The sequence below is a fragment of the Falco rusticolus genome, chromosome 10, assembly GCF_015220075.1.
Source record: "Falco rusticolus isolate bFalRus1 chromosome 10, bFalRus1.pri, whole genome shotgun sequence".
NCBI lineage: Eukaryota > Metazoa > Chordata > Aves > Falconiformes > Falconidae > Falco > Falco rusticolus.
The window spans coordinates 12,492,731-12,517,578 of record NC_051196.1 but is presented as its reverse complement, the minus strand read 5'-3'; the positions used below and the strand labels follow the sequence as shown (position 1 = coordinate 12,517,578).

The 24,848-nt window shown below is 34.9% G+C and overlaps 1 protein-coding gene across 1 annotated transcript in view; it reads left to right on the top strand.

The window, feature by feature from the left end:
- ELP4 (elongator acetyltransferase complex subunit 4) overlaps window positions 1-24,848 on the top strand; it is a 149,965-nt gene that overhangs the window by 16,451 nt on the left and 108,666 nt on the right. Inside the window, exons 3-5 of the mRNA XM_037402681.1 lie at window positions 938-1,059; window positions 14,224-14,355; window positions 19,757-19,896. Of these exons, the coding sequence (XP_037258578.1) occupies window positions 938-1,059; window positions 14,224-14,355; window positions 19,757-19,896 (394 nt within the window). The remainder of the gene's footprint in view (window positions 1-937; window positions 1,060-14,223; window positions 14,356-19,756; window positions 19,897-24,848) is intronic.

Sequence of the window (24,848 nt, the reverse complement as noted above, 5' to 3'; positions counted from 1 at the left end):
GGCATTAATATTGCTATTGTTTATATTTCCTAAAAATAAAGAAAATTAGAGATGGTTCAAATTTTGGTTGTTATTTACTCATTCACTTCCTGTATGGTTTTGAGTTATGATAAATTTTAATTGTATGAAGATAATTAAGACTTCCTAATTCTGGTAATTCCTGTTACGTAACTTGCAACAAAGAAGCTGAAGGAAATAATAGCCTTTCTGCAGTCAGTTGAGTTTGTGGTTTTATTTCAGTAGGTTAGTATTCACCTCTGTTTAACAGATGTTGTCTCACTTAAACTCTAAGTTCATGTGCCTTTTGAATGTGTTTGTGTTTTTGCTTTGGTTAGCTTTCAGAAACAGTGTTGCAAATTGTTTGTTTTTTTCAGTAGATTCATTTGTTTTGTGTATTTTTGTAGTTCTCACAGTTTTGAAAGAAATGTACATGTAAGAATGTCTGTAAGAAATGATACCTTTATGCCAAATATGATTACATTATGAAACGCATCAATTAATAGATATTTTAAGCAAGTTTAATAATATTTTAAGCATTAAGAATATAAATATTAACATAGTTCTCATAAATGAGTAAAAAACCCCTCCCATTAAGCCATTATTTTGGTAACCTTAGTCGATAGTTATGGGAAACCTTGTTAGGAAGATAGCACTACTAATGCATCCCATCTATGTCTTAGAATCAAATACATGATTGAGAACGATTTCTCTGGCTTCAAAAAGTAGGGATACAATATTGTCAAGCATTATTTTTAAAACCTTGGAATCATATTTTGCCTATTATCTCTGTTGTACATTATATATTCTATCCCAGCTGAAACCAGGACAATATGTTAGGAGGTAGACCAAAAGAGGGCTTTTACAGTATTGTGAAAATACAGGTGGGTGATTTATCTAACAAAAAAGAAAAAAAATCCAACCATTCTTGTTTTCACAGAGGAAGATAAATATGGTCTATACTCCAGTTTTTTGTTCAAGTATTTTCTCGCAGAGGGAGTTGTCTGTGGACATGACTTGTTTGTTGCTTCTGCTAAAGAGCATCCTGAGAACATCTTAAAGGTAAAGAAAACTTGTAGCTTTTGACAAGTAACACTGTAATCTTTCGATAAATGTATACATTTTGAAGTGTACAAATTGTATAGTAAGAAATTAATCTTGGTGATTCATAAGAATGTGTTGGGAAATGCAGGAGTATTTACACTAGCCAGATTTGGGAATTATAATTAGATCAGTATCCTCTGTCTATGAACAATGGAGTAAGATCCTCCCATGGCCAAATCGAGCTAGGAGCCTGCTTCTCCTTTATTTTGATGATGGACAAAACCAGACAGACTAGCTGGCTTAGCTGAATGGTTTGAGTAAACCCAACCGTTTACAGTTTCCACCTGCCTATCAGGAAGAATTGAGCTGGTTGTGGAAACAGTGGAATTTGTGGAAACAGTGTACAATACGTGTAGATACTTATTATAGTCTCCTATAGAAAAGAAAAATGTCATTTAACATCTTTACAGCTTCCTGTACACCTGCTTTTCATTCTGATTGTCTTTTTTATGCTAGGAAATATCGTCAGCTTTGGGTCAGGTCATATAGAAAGGTTCCTTTCAGACATCAGTGAGCTCCTAATCAAACACTGAGTGTTTCCATTATAAGGAAATTGTATAAGGGAAAAAGCCTGATCCACACTACGAAAATGCTGAAGTATGAGGATAATCTTACAAAATTTCATTAAATATTTTATGTCTTTCTAAGGCTGCTTTTTTCTAATATCACAAGTAACATATAATTTACTGATTACTTCTGCATCAAGTGAAGTCTGGCTATGTCCTTAAGAGTCTTCAGAGACTATTTCTGGACAAAATGATTTCTTTTCTTTTTTCCTGCCTACTGATGTTAGATTCTATGCCTTGTCTATTAAATATTAACTTCAGTATTCAGGGAAAAGTATATTCTTAATGAAATTATATGATTATGGTTATGAAAAATATAATTTTTTTATCATTTTGAATCTAAAGAGGGTTCATTTAGGGGTGAAGTTTTTAACATTTGCTCTTGTGGTTTAGAATACAACCTAAACAAATAAGTTTTGATTTTGAAGCATGAATTACGTAAGAACATGCTATTTTTTTAATAATATTTGGTTTTAAATAACTGATAATCAAGTCATTGACTCTCTGTCCATATAATACATGATCATTGTGATCGATTTTCTGATCAAAATTAAATTATTCAAATGAATTTTTTTATTGCATTGCATTAAAATTTCTTAAAAAGGTGTAGCTAACGCATTTTATTTTTCGTTCATTCACCTTTGAATCAATTTTTTATAACATGTCATACTTTTCGTAGCTCCTGTTAACTTCCTTTTGCAAGTTAAACAGACGTTCTTACATACATCTATCCTTCCTTGTACCAGTTTGAGTTTGTGGTCAGTTAGTTCAGTGTGACTTACTGAGCTCTGTTTTCTGATTTGGAATAAGTTTTCTTTCTTATTTTTCAGGGGTAGACACTAGGTAATAATACTGCATTCCTCTGTTGTAACTCCATAGTGGTGTTACTGTAAGAGATTATAAATGGTTGGACAATACTACCACGGAAGAGTTGAGGAAAACAAATTTTTATCTTGTTTTCTTCTTCCATTTGTGTGTTTATATACCCAACAGTACTTTTGTCTACCCTTTTCGACTCTTACCTTGACTATTCAACACTTCCTTTGCTTAACAGACAAGGCATGGTAGAGTTGATTTCTCTGATTTGTATTGCTGTCTTGAAATTTCTTCAGTGAAGTAACCCTGTAATGTGTGAGGCATCAATCTAGAAAATTACATACTTTTACACTTGGAAAGCTTAGGCACTTCTTTCTTGAAATGCCAATATGTGTTACCTGAAAAACATTATTGCTTCACCTGGAAAAAGTCAATCTAAGATTGGCATTGGCCACAGTTAGCTCTCCAAGTCACAGAAGTAGAGGAGTTTTCCCTATGACTGCCTCACTTGGTTTTTAATAAAAGAGGACCTTCAGGTGCTTCAGGAAGTCCTCTCCTGTCATAAAAATGAGCTGTTTGGGTTTTGGATGTCTCCACTAAGTCAGGATTTTAATACAACATACCTGACCATTGAATAATACTGCATTTTATTTAATGAGATTAGTAATTAATTTATTTTCAGTATCTGATTGGACTGTATTTTTTACTAGAAAGGCAACACACATATAGTACATATCTACCTGAGTTATACATTTTATCCTTGGTTTTTATTTTATAAAATTCAAGTATTGATTCAATATATTCTATGGCTAGAATTCTAATTAACTGGTGTTCTACATAAAGGCAGTTCATTAACTGCCTCATGTCCATATTGTGTGGTCAGTCTATTTATATATTCAGCTCTCTGATGAGATGCCATAATTGCCCTATTCTAATTTTGTGATGTGATTGGAAGTTTCTTGAACCTATAACCAAGACAAATATTGCTGGTAGTAGGAAGGGGAAAAGACATTCTTATAGACCATAATTATCTTGAAATTGTGTATAACTAAAAGACAAGCAGAGGATAAAAAGCCCTGATCAGCTGCCTAAGATATATTATATTACCACCCACCAATTTATCCATCATCCTTTGAAAACATATTCATGCCTTTTGTAGTCAAAGCTCCTTCAGGAAATTGGCATTAAGACATAATGCTGAAAAATTATACACCTCTGGTAAAACCTACAGAACTATATACATGCTGTTTTTTATAAAGTATTTTAAACATTTGAGAGCATTTCTGTTCAATCTATATTCTTCAACAAAAGGCAACTTTTTACTCTGAGGGCGTAAATATGGGGAACAGTGTATAATATAAGAAATAGTATGGTATACTTCTGTGATTTAGCATAAAATAAAAACAATTGCATTGGTAACTGGAAAACTAATTCAATAATAAAATGACTGAAGGAAATATATCTTACCATTCAATTTTCAGTACCATACCTTATTAAGTTTAGACTACAAATTATGAAAGGCAGTTAGGTGCTCAAGCTTAAACAAAGAGAAACTAATAAAGTATGTAGGGTTTATTCTTGTATCTATTTCCTTAAATTCACTGTGTTTAGTGGCTTTTTTTTTTTTTAATAATTCAGCACTCTGAAGTTAATGCCAGCTATTTTGAAGTTGCGTACAGTGTATTGGAACATTTATTACAGAGGAGAACTTAATTTAAATACTGTTATACTTTTTGCAAGAAACAAGCTAGGGGGTTGAATATTACCTTGAACATCAATATAGCCAAAATTAGAACAGGCTTGCATCCACTTTAAGTTAGGCTGGGTACCAGCCTGACTTCTGGAAGCCATAAAAATACAATAACTAACAGCTTCGTTCTTTACACCCATTCTCCTTGTTGGTGCCAAGATATGGTTCCAGTCTTTAAAAAAAAATTATAAAACGTATCTGTATTTGTGGTGGCTGCATTTCTATACTTCTCACTTTTACTACTTCAGATTTGGAACTAAAATTCTAGAATGGCCTAAACTGCCTTTGTAAGAATTTCTTTGCCTTTTTTGCCAATTATTTTATCTAGACCTTGGGAGGGAACTGATTCTCACAAGTTTTAATTAGAAAAAAAATGGATTATATTTGCCAGCTAGGAGCACATCTTGCCAATAGAGAGTGCTTTCTGTTAAGTTGCTTTTACCATGAAGCCTGTGCAAAGTTTGTCTTGAGAGGAAGACCTACTGGTCATTATACATGCTGGGAAACAGAAACCAGCATCCCCTGAAGCCCAGCAATTTCCCTGTGGGACCCTGACCAATGTTACCTCAATGACCATGACTGGAAGCCTGAGGTGGAAGAGTGGAGGTCCCGAACTGCTCTCTAGAGCTGCATCTGTTCATCCCCTGTGGAAAAGTTTTACGCACTTCTATGGAATTTCTGGTTTCAAGCTGGAATTTTATTACAGGATATTTCTGGACTCTGTTGAGATTGCCTTTTGGAGGTTCTGGTACAAGAAGAGAGGCTAAAGAGCATACCCTTCAAGAAAAAAGCCATGCTGTGACATAATCTATGAGCCTGCTGCTTGTGGTGGGGTTGCTTTTCCTACTTCTGCTATAGAGGATAACCTTCTTAGAAAGAAATTTATACCCCAGAATTCCAGCCTCAATCAAGTCCTTTGAGGTGTACCATACTAAGGAATGAAGCGGTATATACCTTGTACATCTGGTGTCATTGTACTTCCAGGTTTGAAAATTAACAATGTGCAAACTGCTCTGTGGAGAACTACAGAGAAGATCCTCTGGAGAGGTAAAGCCCTTAGCGTGCACATGTATCAGATATACAGCTTCACTGTGTTTGCTGGATGTAGTCCGAAGTCAAGTCAGTCAGGAGAAACCACACGAGTGGTGTGGGGTACTACAGTGAAAGGGAAAAATGCAGCGTCACTTGTTATTTCCAGGGGGCTTTTTAATAAAACAACAACAATAAACAACCCACTGAGCTTCAGTGTTATATTACTGTGTATGCAAACAACCTTCTGAAAGAAAGTGTAGCTGTCTACATGGACTTTTTTATTCCAGCAAAGTACATTCAACCATGATACTTGCATTTTTCCCCTCGTAGATATGACTCTAAAACACTTTTGTCAAAAGGAAGAATGGAAACCTGGAAGAAATGATAATGCTGGTGACCAGGGCTTTCCAAGCTTTCATTTTCAAAGCACTATTCTAACCCCTTACAGTCTCTTCGCTATCTGGTGTTGTGAAAGAAGCTGTGTATGAATGCAAGAGGTATTTTTTCCTGTCATCTGACATTTTTAGATGCTACATAAAGAAACTAAAAGCATAACGACTTGAAAGGTAAAAATATATATGCAACTAGGGCTACATTCCTATCATCCTTTTTTTCCCAATTGTATTTTCAAAATACATGAGCTTGTTACAGTGATTCAGCTGCTGCGTGCTGTTAAATGTTATCACTTAATACACAGAAATCCAATTACATTTACAGCACTAGTGAACTTTCCTGCCACCTATTATCTCTCTTTTCTGAAGTAAAGATAGCCTTTTGGCACAAAGACTAGGGTTGAAGCTGACCCTGGCAGCTGTCTCAGGGTTTGAAAGTTCCTTTGAAAAATCTAATTTCTTTATTATATAGTTCTTGTTCATCTGTTTGGTTTTCTTGCTTGCATGTTGGGTAAATGGAATATCTATTTTATGTCTTTCTGTATTAAAATGCAAATATTTTAATTATATATTTTCTGCATTAAAAAACTGTGTTTTAAATTTGAGAGAGACATTGTATGGTTGTGAAAGAGGATGCTGGGAAAAAATTAATCACTTCTGTTTAAAAAGAATGAAATCCTTTTAAGCAGTACCCACGCTGGGAACCATCTAAAGTGTAAAGCTTAGTCTTTGTCAAAAGTTCAAACCAATCTAATAAAAAGATTTTCCAGAACCAGAGGAAATAAATGTTTCACTTAAACTTCAGGATTCCTATCTACCAGTCTTGGCTGTTTTTTAGGATATTTTCATTCATTGTCTTAGTTATGAAATAAGGTTTGTTTTTAAACTTGGGTCTTACTTAGCCTGTTAAATGTATCATAAAAGTAGTAGCTTAAAAAAGCCAAGTGTTTAGGTTTCAGTTTTCACAAATAACTGTTTTACACACCTAGTCGGTAACTTTGTAGAATTTATTTGCTCAATTAGTAAACTGTTGCTTACAGTGCTCATCTCTAAAGGTCTTCATGAATAATGCCATTATTAAATCTGTTTAGGCTACTTCATTGTACAGTGCAGCAGAGTTTACAGAATTTTGGACAAGGGCATTCCCAGTTTTATTTAGTTTCTTCACATTACTTTTTTTGATATGTCGTTCTCTTTTTTTGTTGTACTTACCTTTTACTAACTTAACCATTCATGAACTGATTCAGAAAAAGATTAACAAAAAAAATACCCAGTCTTCTCATATGCCTTCCTGGATTTCAGTGTTGTCAAGTGGAGCCACAGTGCAAGGAAGTTAGAGCAGAGAGCTCTACGACTTGACTGTAGAGTTTACTTCTGTGTGTGATAAGCAGAGAATATATTGCCATGGGTTAACAAAAAATACCCCTTAGAGTACTTTCAATTAACCTTTTTTATTTCATAAAAGAGAGGAATATTACTTCCTTTTTTCCTTCACACAATTCTCGTTTATCCTGGGTTGACATCCATTTGGTCCTCTTGTATGTCAAAGAAAAATTTCCATAGAACAGCCTTACCTGGAGGTTGAAATAAATTGTTGTACAAGGGCCACTGAGAGGAGAAAAATTCTGTATCCAGTCATTTGTGTTCTTTAACAATAGACCTTGTCTTCACAAGTGTTTACAAGCAAAATAGAATCCTCCCCCCTTTTGGGAGTAGGGCCCTTTAAACTGACATTTGTATAATACATTATTGAAAAGAAAATATTTACCCTTCCTGACTTACCATCTGGTATCCTTTAAATACTAAAAATTAGCATAATGAAAAAAAGCCTTAAATACATGTGAGTTTAAACTATTTAAATATTGTTGCAGTTAGAGATCAACAGTGAATCGTACTCCCCTTAATATTTTTTTATTTCATTTAATCATAGCTGTGATGATACTACATTGCAAAGTAGTTGCATAAAACCGTGTGAACAACATATTTATTGATACATAAATAGATAATGTTTTAAATTCTTAAGTACTATTAATTACACAGTTATTGAAACCCGTAAGGATCAAAGGATTTTATATAAGAGGGATTTCACATACAGCTTGGATTATGTTGCTAAATAATAGCACAGTAGTACTTCTTTAGCATTGTAAAATAGCTTAGAGAGGAGTATGATGCCTATAGTTGGTGTAATGCATTGGTAATTAAGAGGGTGTGAGGTTAAGCTTCATTAACTGCTGTGGGATTGTATCTTGGATTTTATTATCCCCTAGAGAACATAAGAAGTGAGAGAGGTCAAACTGTTAGAATCTGATTTTGCTTCGTGCATCTGCCAAAACAAGGCAGGCAAAGTAATGTGGCAGCAGACACAGAAGGACCTGGATTGCTAGCAGATACAGGTTGTACACCATTTTCTTACAAAGATAAAAGATTTGTTAATGAAATAAATTATTTCATATTTGCAATAAAACTTTCATAAGCTTAGTTCATAGGAAACAAAATTGTTTTCCTTGCACTGTCATTTAGTATTAGCACTTTAGAATTATTTTTTTCCCAAAACTGATTTTTTTATTTTAAAACATACCAACAAGCTTCCTCCTTTTTTCCTCCCTACTACATCTCACTCTAGACACAAAGGCCCCAACCAAACTGCAATTAGTAACTTTAGCACTTGTCTGCCTTTTTCTGTATTCATGCTGCATAGCAAAGACTTGTATTTTAGTTGACCCCAAGAAATGCTTGTTTTCTTTTTTTTTATTTTAACTAATGCACTGCTACATGCTTTGTTTTTTTATTTACCTTATGAGAGATTTGTCTTTTTTTAGCCTGGGAGAATGTAACAGTTCTAAGGAGCTGACACACTGATGCCACAAAATTGTCAGTCCCAAACCTTTTCAAAGCTGTAAGATATGGAAGCTGAGATATTTTTAAGCAGAAAGAGGTTAAATAGAGATATTATGGGCTGAGAAATCAACTCTCTTTTCTTAGTCTTTAGTTTAAATAACACTTTTATTTCAAAATTCTGTATGAGATTTTGGAAGTAACTTTTAAACATTTTAATAATCTTGTATTCTGAAATTCTGATTTTGATTCTAAGAATATAAATTTATTTAATCCTAAATAGCCTCAAAATCCCAAATCCTTTTTAAAATTCTGATAATTTCTCTGCAGAATTTAAGTGCTTTTTACATGTGATGGAGAAACACAGTTCTCAAACATAAATAAGGATTTAATAAGACTGCTGGAAACTAGTGTCTTTGTTTCTCAGTTTGTAGTGTATCTGGGAAAAAGGGTGTTGTGCTAAAGCTCTTGAATCTCCAACATGCACATATTTTGAGGAGAAGCCCAGGCTTAGCCATATTTAAATGTTGCTCATAGAAACCATGCCCTCCACTGATCTCTGTATGTGTTCTGCTGTGTAGTTTTCAGTTCAGTTTTTGTATAGCTGTGCCAGAGGACGCCTCTGTTCTGTGGCTAGTTTGGCTGCTGGTCTGCTTCACCCTTTCCATAATTCTTTCATTTTTCCTTCTGTTTTTAAGAACAATCTGAGAACTGATGAATACTTTGTAGTTCTTGGACAGTAGTGAAACCTTTCATCACACTGAAGAGCTGTGAAGTATATATACAACCAGCCAGCCTTTATCTTTGAGAATATACCCATGTCATGAGAACTGGGGAGTTTTTCTGAGTTACATGTTCTCTATCAGTTGGCCATGGTCAGGTTTGGAAAGAGCTATTTCCTTGAAACAAAGCATAGCACTTAATTTGCAGTGTCAGAAGAGGGAAAAGTCTTTTATTCCAGTTCTGGTTATCATGAAGATGAAAAGAGGATATGAAGATTAAACTGTTTGGATAATTTCAATTTCAAGATTTTCAAGATTTCCCGTAAAGCAGGTTTATATAGCTGTGTTCTGTGTCTGTAATTCTCCCAAGTCTCAAGGCTACTAACCAGTTTTAAGCTCTCTCCCTTTCCAAATGTGCTTATATAAAGATTTAGTTAAAAGATTTTTAAAAATTATGGACTGGGATGCATGAATCAGTACATCCTAAGAAAACAATCACCTATGTATTCTGTTTAGTCTTTTACCAGGCTAATGAAGGCATGCATGTTTGCTTCTGGGCACCATAGATGTACCTTCAATCAGCAACTGCATGTTCTGCCTTGCTTTCCTACAATTTGGTGTAAATGGGAGAGAAATGAGGGTAAACAGAAGCTGGGATAATAGTGATAAAGTTAGGATGCAAATCTGGAGGTAAATGAGCTTTATTAGTTCTGTTCGTTAATCTTTCTCTAAAATGTGTTCAAATTACAAATATATTCAGTCCATTAATAGGTTTGGAATTCTTTTTCCTATTTGTGCTTAAGTACAACATCTTGGAATATATTTATCAAGTTAATATACCAAGAGGAGCTCAAGCAATGGGTCTTCAAAATACCAGTCAGCTCTAAAGGCAGACTACATTTTCCAGATTGCAGCTGAATTATGTACAAAGCCTACTAAGAAGCCATAAATTTCACAACCACCACATGCAAGATTATGATTCAGGCTATGTTTGCTTTAGAGCACAGTGTTTGTTGGGTTAGAAAATTCAATGGCTGTGAGACCTAGTAGCCCCAGAAATGTCTTAATCTTGCTGCATCATGTGAACACATATCTTGCATAGGGACCAGAACATCTATGAAACATATTATTCAGCTAAGCATGGTAGTTACTATGTAACTGCATTATGGAAAAGCAGCGGAGGAAATAAGGATTGCTTTTTGTATGAGAGTTCTTCAAGTGCTCCTGCTTCCTTCTGTGGGGCAGCAAGGGACAAGACAGCGTACACCAGACCTAAGCTGATGTGTCTGCTAACTGCCATGGTACTGAGTGTCAGGTCTTCTCATGTTGCTTTGTGTGATTTTAGTCATGCTTAGACAACCATTTTACAATGTTAGAAGTTCTTTATTATGTCAGAATAAACCCTCTTTATTATGTCAGATATGAAAACTGAACTATATTGGCAAAAAAGGCTACTGCAGATGAATACTTAGATTTTCATCTCTGAAAGCCAAAATCTTTATCAGCTTCAGGTGAAACCATTTTTCCGTGATCTCTTCATCTGCTTTACTCCTGTTAACAGTTAAGGTGTACCACAGTGCCTAATTGTTGCATTGGTATTGTGTCTCTGCTTGTTTTGGACTTGAGCTTCTAGATCAGGGGTCCTCAAACTTTTTAAACAGGGGGCCAGTGCATGGATGAAGTGGCAGGCAGTCATCTGCGGCTGCTTGGTTTCCCCCCCCCCCGCAAACCCCTGGTGGGGGCAGGGGGCAGGGGGGTTCTGTAAATACCAGGGGCCAGACTGAGGACCCTGGGGGGCCATATCTGGCTCACGGGCCGTAGTTTGAGGAACCCTGTTCTAGGGTGTCAACAGCTACTATTTGTAGTGTCTCCCTTCCACATAGTGCCCTGTAGGAAGGTTTTGTACTGTGCTTGACTGCAAGGCAGGAACTTTTTTTCAGTGTTACATGAGTGAAGTAGCTTGTACTTTATGGGTAATGCTTGAAGAACCTTTCACCCCTTATTGTCTTGACCTCTGTTCTATTTTAGTGTAAAATAGTCTCTTTGTAAAACATACATTATGTGTGGTTATAGGAAAGCAAATGTATATAGCTAAATGTCCCTGTCTCAAATTTGTATTTGCCAATTATTACATAATAACAACGAACCAGTAGTACAACTGACAGGTATGCAGTGATTCTAGAGCAGAAAAATATTAAATAACTTTAATAAAATATTGGTGCTAGGTTTGCTTAGAGTAAAGGTGAATAGTAAAATATGCCATTTCCTGGATTTCAGCTTTGCAGATGATGTGAGAAGCTGCCCAGTGACAGATACTACAGCAGGATGAGGTAGCAACGTGTTCTGTCAGTGGTAGCATCTCAGGGAGTTTGATTAAATGCTTAGGCAGGATTTCATGATCTCTTCCAAACTGTGGCTGGCATCTTGTTTTCAGAAAAACAGAGGTGCCCCACCACTCAAAAAGTTGCAGGTACTACCTGGGAGCCAGTTGATCTTGGTGAATGAAAAGAACGGGTATCTGGAAGTGTTGTTTTGGCCTGCAAAAATATTCCTTTACAGAACTCACTTTTAAAATGAAGATTGATTTTATTTATTTAATTACTATAATTGAGCAATATTTTGAGATGGTCATGTATCACCAGCTCTTCACTGAAAAAGAATAACCTTTACACATTAGCCAGCTTAAATCTATGAATAACTTTATTGGGAAATTAAATCTGCATAATAGTTTTAACTGATCAGTAATTTGTCTTCAAAATAGCACCTTAATTGGAAACCAAGATTATTTACTCTTTAATGTGGATATCTGAGCTATAAAATTAGAAGTTCAAAAGAACATTCTTCTTTTTAGAAAAATCCTTTTAAAAGTAAAGATAGAAAAATCTTGGAAGTAAATGCAAATAAATTGTATCTGCATATATGTGAAATGCACTGACATGCTCATCAGCTCATGTTTGTATTTATGCTTTCTCAGAACCTTTCAGTAAAGTGTTCTGTTTTCATTTTCTCCTGTCAGAAATCTTTGAAAGTTTCCTTGCTTTCTTTCTGGGTAGATATAAGGAAACTTAGACAAAAGTAAATTTCTTTTTTTACTATAACATCTGTTATAAACCTGTAACTGTAATGAATACTGTAAATAATAATTTAAAATTATAATCTTCATTAATCTTTCCTACTCATAAAAGCTTAATTTTTGCAACTGCAGCAATATGAGTTTATTGTATACAGGTGTATCTTTTAAGCAAGCTGAAAATTTAACTCTTACATAACCATTCTCATAAATAGACTTTACCAGGCTTTTGCAGTTCATTTGCAAAAAGAAAGTAAATAAAATAATTTGCTCAGAGGTATGGCTTGCATCTTCTGTTTAGCTGCTGAAATACATAGGTACAGTTGTTCTAGTCTGCAACTTGGTTGAAGTAAGTACATAAAAGTTTTCATAGCTTCCATGACCTTTTACCTTGGAGGGTGTATTGACCAACCACTGAACGAGAGACAGAAACAACTGTTCTGAATGTAGAAACATTTGTTCTCAATTTTGTCAAAAACTATAGATATTACGTTAATTCACACTAAAGAATCAAAAATAACGCATGTTGTTCATAAGGTTACATATTGAACTATATAAAGGTTTTCTCTCCCATATTCCTTAATACTGAATTAGTGTAATACTAAAGACAAAATGGATTTATTTAAACTTTCTTTGTCTTCCTTCTATGTGTGCCTGTACCATGTCTGCCTACATAAAGCGTGAATGTCATTTATATGTTTGTGGTCAGTACCAGTTCTGCCTATGTTCACTGTTTTTATGCGTATCCTACACCTAAAGGAGATTCTTCTGAGGTTTTCAAATTTGTTTTTTCACATCCTCACACTTAGTACCTTGTAACAGAGATCCTGGCTAGCCCTGTATATTTTTAATCCTGGAGACCACCTCTCTGTTCTCTCTCAAGAGGGTTAGCTTAACAAAAACTTAGTTTTCAAATAAGTCTTGATCTTTTTTAAGCAGATAAAGAGTTCCTGTGCCCTCCGGCTTACACAGATGAGTTATAAAGTTGGGTCAGAAAACTTGGTTGTACTTCATTCTTCTAGGAGGTGTTGAAGCCCAGTGCATAAATTTCGAATGCTGTGCTTGATAGCCACTCAGTACTGTTTACTTTGTCAGCAGTGCAACAAAGGTAGAAGGCAGAAAATTTATAATCATAGAATCATTTTGGCTGGAAAAGACCTTTAAGATCATAGAGTCCAACTGTAGTAAAACATTGTTCTTAATCTAGGTCTAAGTCAAAGCTGCAGTTCTGTCCTCACAGAACAATTAAATCCACCTGTGTGCAATGCTTTTTGTTTTCTTTGAACCAGAAATGTTTGCATTAGAAAATTATAAAAATTCCAGGATTAAATATTTGCCCTTCCTTTTACTCCCTTGTTTGTGTTTATGAGGTATCTATCATTAGTAGATATCATGCCTAATGTTTAGCAGAAGAGAAAATTCAAGCCATCCTGTTACAGTTGTTTTCAGTCTGTGTCTGTAGGCTATTGTCTGGCGAATACTTTCGAAAGAATTACAGAAGCTAACAAGGAAAAGTGATCTAATTATAAAATAGGCTTGAATTCACTTTGTGGGGAACTTCTCTGTTCTGAGAAATAGAATAGTTTAGGGTATCAACCTTTAAAGAAAGATTAAAAAAAAAAAAAAAAAGTAATACGGAGCTGCTCAAGATGTGGTGTTTGTGTAAAGCAGAGCGTACAGTGTGACATTTCCATTCTGCATTCTCTTATGTTTGTGTAATTCATTTTTCCCATAATAATTACATGGGTTTTTTCACACAGTATTAGTAGGAGCCAGTCTTTCAGAACAGTTGTTTTATTCAAGTTTTGCTACAGATTTTACAGCTATCCATTTATATTAAGATAACTGTACTACCTAACTGTTTCCCGGGGTGGGGATAAAAATCTGAACTGCCATTTGTACTGTAGATGGCTGACATTCTTTTGCTCTCCACCTGTAGGAACTTCCAGCCCCTTTGCTTGATGACACCTACAAAAATGAATTGGGAGAAGAAACAACAGCTGTTAAGTCTGGAGATTTTCAGGATTCTATGAAAATAGCCTGGCGCTACCAAAATTTACCAAAATTGGAGGTAATTAGTATTTCATACATTTTTTCCTCTTGTAATCAAAATGAATTTGCAGAGCAAATGCTTTCCAGTAGAATCTAGACAAGAGAACTGAACAGGATTGCCTCCTGAGGGTAAATCATCGTCCACCACTATATTTTTGATTATTAGAGATACAGAGAGAAAGGGATTCTGAGAGTTCGCAGGAACTAGAAAACTTAATACAGACATTAATAATTCAAAAGTAAAAAACATTAAAGTTACATGGGATTTTTCAATGAGTATTATTAAATTGAAACAGCTTTTTACAAAAGTGTGAATAAGTGGGTCACTTGCAAACTTTGCCTGAATTTAGTTGTACACAGATTACTTAAGTAGGTTTAATCAACAGTACTTACTAGTTCTCTGTAGTGAAAGTACTGTGTCGATGCAAGCTCTTGACCTGCTTATCCATGTGCATAACAACTAAAGTAAGCACTTGAGATTATATCAACTTCACTGTCACTAGAAACTAATCACTGTGCAGGGAGAATAGAAGAAACAAGCCCAGTGGTCAGTCTTTCAGAGTTTACAGTTGTTTGTGAATAACGTATCTCCTGTGGCTGGTGACTTCCTTATTTAATCCAGTAGCACAATCAACCTTTAATAAAATCAGAGCATTTTTTTACTATCGAGAACAAAAAACTTGTCTATACATTTTAGCCTACATTTATAAATTCTGTTTTAGATGTAGTCATAACTGCCTAGTAAGTTCAGTCATATTCTTAAAAAACATAATTGGAATGTGACAAAATGATCTTACAAGGCCTGGCATGTTTGGTTTTCTGTGAAATTGCACAGACATGGCTATATAGTTGTATCAGAAAAGACTTATATATGGTGACATGCCAAATCAAACAGCCTCCAGGGTAATCATATAATCCACAATAATCAAATTATTGTGGAGCTTGCTGTGCCACTCTGAACCATCCCCAAAATAATTTGTCTGTTTTAAAATCTAGCAGAATTCTTCATACATTGATATGGAAACAATTGCATGTTGTTAACAAATAGTGTTCTGATGTTCTAAGAAAATAGGAAAACATAAATAATACAGTTAGGTGTGCACTCATCTTCTGTAACTTCACAGAAGTAATCACTTCTTCCACTAATACAGTATTTCTCTGCAATACATAACATACTTGTCCTTGATTATGCAAGATAGAATAAAGTGGTCAATCTTTTGTGGACTGTTTCCCTTGTTATCATTGTCACTTTCTGAATTGGATGCTGATCATTCTGAATAGTTGAGGTACAACAGTTTTTATGTTTATGTTAAATTTATTTCAAGAAATAAAACTTGCAAATAAAAGTCTAATTCTTAGGCTATCTATACCTTAAAATTCCTCAGGATATCCTACTAAGTGAAAAACAGTTTTGAAATTGATATTACTCAGTATTTTATAATGCAATTATAAAATTTTGGTGCTGTGCTAAGTTAATTTGATTGGTGAATATACTCCATTGAGAAAAAATCTGATGTTGCCTTGCAGCACTCTGGATGTTTAATGCACATAGTACTATCATTTAATTCACAACTTGGTTGTGATTTATTCTGTAAGTTTTCTTTTGGCTAAAAAAAAATAATGTTGAATCAAATTTCAAGGTGCATTTTCCAAACTGATTGAACTAATAAACTAGTACATTTTCAGAAACTGCTGTAAAATAGTTTCAAGTATGAAAGAGAAAAAATAGCTTTGCTTTTAACTAGAACTCTAAAAATGTTAGCAGAAAACTTTTCCATCCAGTATCTGGCTATACATGAAGTAAGAATGCTGAGTAAAAGCTGCCTATGGTATTTTTGATGCTTAGTTTAGTTTTCATTTCTAAGTAATAAAAGATTTTCATTCATAGTTCACATATTCCCTTCCCATTTATTAGACCTCATACGGACTAGCAAGGTAACTCACTTATGTTCTTATGCATGGTATTTATATTAGTACTCTTCATAACTATCACAGCTTCTCTTTACATATTGCATATACCTTGTACATCAGAAAAACATGGATTTATAAGAAATGTCTCAGAGTAACAGGTCATGTGCTTGATGCACCTTTGCCAGTTTGTAACTTTCATCTGTATCAGAGGTTAATTTAATGTAAACTTTTGAGTATATGGATGGCCTATTTTGCAATGCAAGACAGTGTGGGTTTTTCTTTTCTTTTCTTTCTTTTTCTTTTTTTTTTTTTTTTGAATGAACTGCTTATGTTCTTGGGGCAATATATAAACTGTCACAGCATGAAATCAATTTTCTGCCTTGATTCATCCTAAATCTGAGATTTCTAGCACATTAGTATTGCAATTAGAAACATTAACAGCAGACGGTAGCATAAAAGCACGCTCTGGTCACTGACAATTCAGTGTATTTCTCCTTGTGCAAAATAGGAATCCAGGAAAGAACAGGCTTGAGCCTTCAATCCAGTGATAAATTTATCAGATCAAACTTAAGAGGAATGGAAAGTCTCTGCTCCGCACTCTCCATGGTCATTCTGCTAAGGCAGATTATTCATGCTTACTTGATTCAGGTAGGCTTTTTGCAAGCTTCCCCGCTAAGCCTGGGAATGCAGTACATTGAGGCCTATTCATAGGCTTCTGACATAGACCGAGCTTTTATTGCATGGTGTTTTATTATAGCCAAATCCTAGTCTCCACCCAGTTTGTAGGCACTGTGCTTATTCTTTTGAATCAAGAGAGGTTATCACCTACCTTAATCCATGCAGCAGGGTGGATTAAGGACACCAATGTGCCTCAGGATTCTCAAAGAGGATCCTGGAAACTTCTTGTTTCTTCTTTTTTGCTGTCTTTACTAAACTCTATTGGGCCTCAGTAAGGATTTGCATCTGAAATGGGCAACCTGGAGCTTTTCTCAATGAAGACATCAGATCAAAGTTCAGTTAGTCAAGGCCTTTCTAAAACATTAAGGGGGCTTGGAAGTACACAATAAAAAGATGAGCTCTGGCAGAGATTGCAGTAAAAACATTCTGATCTGTAATCCGGATAAAGAATAGATTATAGGCCAAAGAACAGCTCCTGTTTAAATTGCTTTCAGAATCCTCGTTTTAAATTAAGTTACATTTTACATTAAAAATATTCAGATTTTGACAGATTGTTATGTTTTGTTGGAATTCCTTCTTTAACAATCAGGCACTGATAGTAAAATGGAACACTGACTTACAGAATGTGGCTGTCTTTTTTTGAGTAAAACTGATCTGCCTCTTATGGCTAGATGTACATGAGCAATTTTGGGGGCTTTTTTCATTAAAAATGTTTGTTTTAATGAAAAGTTTGGGTTTAGTTTGGTTATTTTGTTCTTTTTGTAGGAAAGATATTGTGTAATTGTTACTAGTTATATTCTCTTGATAACTGACAGGGCCTAACATCCATTAATCAAATAATTTCAAAATATGTGCTCTAAATCAAATTATTTTAATAATATTAACAGTTTAGTATATTTTTGGTAAGCTGAAGCATGAAGTAAAGTTGTGCAAATACATAGCATGACTGATTTCGGAAAGCTAACTATAAATACATGGCTGTGTCTGTTATTGTCTGTATTCATTCATTTTACTGTTACAGTACTTATTTTATTAGCAAGACCAAGATTTATGAAAACCACAAGCTTTCTGTAACAGTTGGAGTTGGAACTAAATCATTTGTTGCTCAACACACAAAAATTATTGGGATCCCATTACTGTAATAATTCAGTATACCTGACATCATTCCTGTATACAGCGAGAGCAAATGTTGAATTTGGAGCAGTTATTCCAGAGAATGTTCATTGCATATACACACAAGTCTGCTCAACTTTCAGATAGTAGAGAAAACGTATATATTGGCCAGCTTAAAAGAAAAATCCTTTTACAGAATATTCTAAGTTGTTATAGAACCTATTGAGAAACATTTCAAGGCATTGAGGGTATTTCTGGTCACTTTTCAAAAGTAATTCCACACTCTTAAGTACAAACAAAATAGCATTTAATTTTACCTACCAATCCAAACTTCTCTTCAGAACAACCTTTAAAAGGCATTCTGTTCTTCAGTGTAAATATGTCTTCAACATCTCCCTTACTTTCAGTGCTTACCTTTTCTGTCTCACCTATTCTCCTTCACAACTTTTGAGAAATTTAATTTTATTTTAATAATTTATCATTTAATATGGGAGGTGGCTCTTGACTGTTATGAGGGATTCAGCTTAGCAGTAAGTCTTAGGAGTTGGGAAATAGAAAAATGACTTTATTTTTGCACATGCCTGCATTGTACAGTGCACACTTCAGATGCAGTCCAGGCTTAGAGCAGTTGTCCTCAAAATAAAACAATATATGGTCTTTCTTTTGACCTGCAAAGCTGCTGTTAAAAGTCTAGGATCCAGCACCTTTCTTGGTCAAGGCATCATACCAGTTAGAAATATTGTGGGTTTGATTGATACTTGTATTATGAAACTTGGTTATTCAAAATGACCTTTCTTTTTCTCAAAAGAATTAGAACCATTGATGAGAAATATTCTGGTCAGGAGCACAGCGATGTTTGTGCCATAACCTAAAGATCAATTTTAATATTGCTTTGGTAATCTCTTACTCCTTTACATTGTGTACATTAAGAAATACTATACAGTGATTTGCATTTGTGCCAGGTGTTTTCCTTCTCTGGAGGAAAATAACTTGCCTCTGAGGTTTACTCTCCTTGACTGTTCTTTCCAGAGTAGCTTTTTTCTTTTAATGGGAAGGGCAGTAAAGATGTTAGATTTGGGGGTTTATGATGTTCTATATACCCAAAATTGAGAGCTGATAAAAAGTATCTTCATTGTAGTAAACCATGGTTATTGTGTGTAAGGTCTATGTGATGCTTAACCTGCTATTTATTCCAAATTCAAAAAATTAAATGTAGTTTTTAACTATTTCCTCTCTTGTACAGTTTTCTGTTAAAATTAGATATATGAAGGCAATGGTATTTTTTCTTACTGATCATAAATTAAAAAAGTGAAACATTTCAAAGTCAGCTCAAAATGTTTTTGTAGCACCATATAATTCCCAGATACTGAAAAGTCAGATAGGTGGAACACATCATGGTCTGCACATTTCATATATCTGGCCTTTTTAAATTTGTGATCATAGGTCTAGAACATGTGCAAAAATACATTTCTTTAAGTATCTGACTGCACTTTGGTGATGCAACTTGGAACAGTGAAGGTTGAATTCTGTGTGAAAAATTCACATTATAGAATGTCAACAAAGGAACCAAAACTTAATAGTATATGCTTGAAGTTTATGCTTAAACTGAATGAGAAAAAAAATCCGGAAGTTTCTTTCAAGTGTGTTTCTAGTTAATGATTGTCTTTTGACAGATAATAATTTAATAATTATTGTAATCACTATTGTTGTTTCCACAGGCCAGCCCAACAACATCTACAAAGTTTGGCCATTATTATGACGTTTCTAAAACAATGTCTCCAGAACTGTTTCAGTCCATAAAATGGCACAGTTTTTACCTTCCTGAAGAATTATCTTCACAGCCCAAAATGAAAACGTGGTAAGTTGTAACACCACATGCTTTTGTTGTGTGTTCAGATTTCGTCTGCATTTTATTGTAAAGGATTTTTTTGCTTCATACTTGCTGTGAAAAATCTTGTAGCCACACATGGCTCGCAAGCAGTTCAGCTGTGGTTCTCGAGTCAGTGCTACATGCCATGACTGGCAGCAAAGCTACTGTGGCACAGAGACAGCTCAATATACTGACTCCTCCACTGTGGGAGGAAGAAAGTTGGCAGGACAATTAAGGCAGACATTACTGGGGCAGCCTAGGACACAGCTGCATGTTCAGTCCAGTGCTGCTGACAGCTGAGTGTGGGGACTGGGGAGAACTATTATTGTCTGTCTGTCAACTACTCCCTGAGCACCATGCCCCATCAGCTTTTGGAGATGTGTCTGTCGGGTGGCTATCGGTCTGAGGAAGATATCCATACAGTTTTAGGGCTAAGACAACAAGCCGTCCTTGACCTACATAGCTTAGAATGTAGAAGAACATAGTTGTGATGGAAGAAGTTGTTACCACCCCTCCCTATCAAGTTAAAAACTGTAAAGGCAAAGAGGGAAGTGTGCTGAGTCACATACGCAAAGCAGTGGAGAAACTTCACAAAATAGTGGGGAAAAATCACATTAGTTCTATGTGACTTTTACTTCTTACATCCCACAGCTTCACCTAAGGAACATACTAAATACTGTGAATAGAATTACAATAACTAATTACGTCTTACACAACACCCTTAATTCCAAAGAAAATCATAAACTTCTCTAAATGAGTAACTTTTTATAGTTTATGTCTTATCAGTAAGGAATTACGGAAGACCAAGAGAAAATGAGTGACAGTAGCAAAGACTCATATAGCCTGTAGCACGCACATCCGTTGTATCTTTTTTTGGAGACATTTTTATACTTTATTGTGATTAATTTTCATTACAGTACGCTCAAAGATAAAACCTGAGTTTTATGAAAGAAGCACAGTATGAAGCACCTTTCTTGGAGCTGTGGAAAAGCAAAAGCCAAGTCTCTTTGTAATTTGTTTCTGTGTTACATGATCAAATGTGTCTGATTTGTAAAAATACATTTTTAGGAGAAAGCAAAGAACTCATATTTTATCCTTTCTATAGTAAATATTTGAACCAACTTTATATATTATGAATTATTATTATTGTTGTTGTTATTGTTTAGTAGCAGGACCATAGAAGATAGACACAACAGTATCTGACAGATAAGTAGCAAGTGCTCATATTGTTATTGAGCAATTTGACTCCCTTTCTCTTTTCTCTAGTAACTAGAGTGTCTCATGAGTGTGCTTAATTCCACTAACTCTATGGCTGTAAAGTATTTCTACATTTTACATTAAAATAAAATTAACTCATATGTATAGTATAGTAAGAGGACTTTAACTTTTACGCATTTGATTTTATAAGCCTTACTTAACTCTGATATTTTCCTTGTGTGCTATCCTGACAAAACTTCATCATTCTTACCATATGAATTCTATTCTTATTTTTAGTTTTAATCTAATGGAAAGATTAGATTTAGTTAATTTGCTTGGCAAATTGGTAGAACACAGAGTGCTGAAGTGAGAAACATGATCAAATAAAGATGGATTTTGGAAGGTTTATCTCCCTTTCTTCTCCCTGCACCCACATGGGTCTCTTTCAAGAGGCCTCTCCTGAGGAAATTAAAGAATTGTGGTGTTGGGAGTAAAGGCTGGCACCAAAGTAACAGACAACCACCATTCTAAATATAGTTTTCTTAGACACAATGCAAAGTGATAAGGGACAGGGAGGAATAAAGAACACATTGGGAATAGTGAACTCTCAGGCAGAAATCTGTGGGAACTGTGAAGAGTGGGCTGTATCTCTTTCTTCATTTACAGTAGATCATTCATCTTCTGACTTTGATTGTTGTCTTTCCTGACCACAAGCACCACTGGTTTTGGATTCCCTCTGTTAAAAAGGTTGCTGCAGCAGGTCAAGGTTAAGACAAGATGGGAAGAATTTTTCAGGATTACAGCCTCTGAAATAAAATTTAACTGTAGAGAAATGGAGGATTTAAGATTCCCATAATTACAGTCATTCAATTTTGACACACATTTAAAAAATAAAGTGAACTGGAATTTCAACTTTTCTTCATCAATATTGTATAGTTGGAGTTCTTAAAAAATGATGGAAGTGGAGAAAAGCTCTTCCTCCCATTACCCCAGTCCCCAAACTGATGTGCACCTAGCACAGTTAGTATCAGCAAATTGGACCACCCAATTTGCATAAAGCAAGACAAGGTTAGAAAATACATAAATGTTTTCAAACTGGGACCTAATGAAGTCCATCAGTAAAACATATAGAATTGTCAGAGTTCCACAAAGTCAAAAAGGCCAAAGAAATCCCTGTCTTTAAGGAGAGAAGGTGAAGACATCTGTGGGATAACATGCGTGCTCCAAAAATTACCAGAAAAAATAATATATTCTATTTTTGAGCTTCTAGGGTGGTTTCACCCAGTATGTTTCCTTTGTTTGCTTATGGGTATTCAACTGGGATAAAGTCAAAAAGCTCTAAAATGAAACAGGAGATACTCTCCATTGATAAAGTCTGTTATAATGTCAAAGGAGGAACACAGCCTGGTTTGACGGCTTTCTTTTTGTCATGTTGATTGTTAAATCCTTATCTTCTAAATAAGCTGTCACTGAGTCACAGTTGAACCTGAGTGAAGTACCAGGCTTTATCCCAGCGTTGGGTCTGGTAATAATCTAGTACTAATTTGGCTTGATATGTATCCTGAGTAATGGGTATCTTTCTTGCAGTCGTAATGTCAAATTTGGAAAAAAGACTAAGGAATAATTGCATGCAGATTAGATAATAGAAGTAGAATTTAAGAAGATTTAGGTCAGTGATCTGGAATAAACTGTATGGAATTGAGTGAAGACATGTCAAATATCATACTAGTAGGAATAATTAATTGAACAAATAAAATAGTCTAGCAGGTCTCCAGAAGAAGATCTGAAGTTATAAAGTGTCTTGAACATAGCATATATTAGCAGTGTTGAGTGATTAATGCTACCAAACAGCATAATTTGAAAAGCATGGAGCTTAATGTGAAAGATGTGCAGCAAAGTATTTCTGTTCTTCTCAGCCATAACAAGGCTGCCCAGTTTGTGATGGAATCGTTCAAGAGAACTCTGGATCAGCTAAAAAAGGTTGTGAAAACGGGTATGCATCGAGAACTGGGATCTGTGGCCTGTGAGGGAAGAGTGGAAGTTCTTGGACATATCTAAGGAAAGTCTTGACGCACATTAAAAATTGACATGCAGATGGTGGTAACTGATGTGTGCTGAAGGTAGGACAAGCAGTAACGGGCTACAGTAAACTGCAGCAGTAGAAATATGGGCTGGAAATGAGGTATTTTTTCTAATGATTAGCATGGGAAGAAGTTTCCTTGCAGACACAAGTTGGGAGTATTGTAGAATCTCCATCACTGAAAATTTCTAAGGGCGAGTTAGGTAAATATCTGTCAGACCTCCTGAGGTCCTTTTCATCCCAATCTTCTATGATTCTTTAATACACATTAGTCTTAGTGTATTAAGTACAAAACTAAGTATGAACGTTACCAATTATTGCGCTGCTCCCAAAACATGTATAAGTTTACAGAAACCCAATGGGCTTGTACTGTATTTTTTACAAATATTGTGATTAAACTCTGAATGAAGCATTCCTTTCTCAAGGAATTAAAATGAGCTCACAATCCTGTCAGGATGATGTCATTAAATAAAGTTTATAAAAAGGAGAGGGAAAGGTTATTATTTTGTTGACATTACTGTTTGGAAAATCAATACAATGCTTCTGGCTTCTAAGCTAACCTCAATAGAAGTAAATAGAATAGTAAAAATTTCTGTTCTCTTGATTAACTAGACAATGATTTGAAAGAAAATAATATGATAGTTACAGTTAACCCTTCCAATAGAAGTCAACAATTTGTATTAGTTCTCATCTTTGATTGCCTGAAGGTCCCACTGAGAGCCTGAGCTAACCTCTTTTGCTGTTACAGTGAACTAGGAGCATGGACATGGCAACTTTACAAGTCTCCACTTTGAGGATGTAATTTCTTAGATGTAAGGTTCTCAGACTGCAGTCTGAGGTGCATCGCCAGAAAACCACCTGGTCGTGTAATGCCAGTTACCTCTATAGCACTGTGAAATCTCTATAATCTATTAGGTAGACGGTACCTCAAAAAAAGTACTGATAGCCTGGAAGGAACTAAGAAAAATGTTACAAATATGACTTGAAATTCAGAAAATATCTAAGAGTATGATTTTTCAATGTAATTTCTCAAAAGAAGATTGACAGAAAATGTGTTAACACTGAAAGCTGACAAATCCTTCAAAAATAAGGAGGCACTTTAAAGAAAGGGGATAGTTTATTATTGAAATAATTTACATTAATAGGCTATGTATTATGGGATGTTTGTGAAAGATTTCATTACTTTCTAAAGGGTATACTTTGCAAGTTATGTATCAGTATAGATACTGCTAAATGAAATTTTCTGTTAAATCATGTAGGAGTGCAGATTAAAATTAGTGATGGTTTTGCCTTTTTTTTTTTTAAATCTAAGAATGTTTTGCTTTTGTCACTCATGCAGAGGTTGAGGAAGAAGTGGAAACTGATAGTTTTGCCTAATATATAATTTTCTGTAGGTAAATGGTATTGTTGATTGATGATACCTCTTTATTGTATTAGAAGTCGCAAAAATTTAGGAATTACAGGGACAAAAAAAGAAAAACTCTTCCATCTTCTCAAAATGTTTCCACCTTATTTTAGCTAACGTGAGCCATTCTAAATATTTGTAATGCAGCAGAGCACAGCATGGTTTAAGTTCAGGCTGAAATAAATTGTTATCGTCCTGTAACTACAGCCATTGAAGAGGCACCTTAAATTATGTAGTCATTGTGGGAAGTGTATCTAA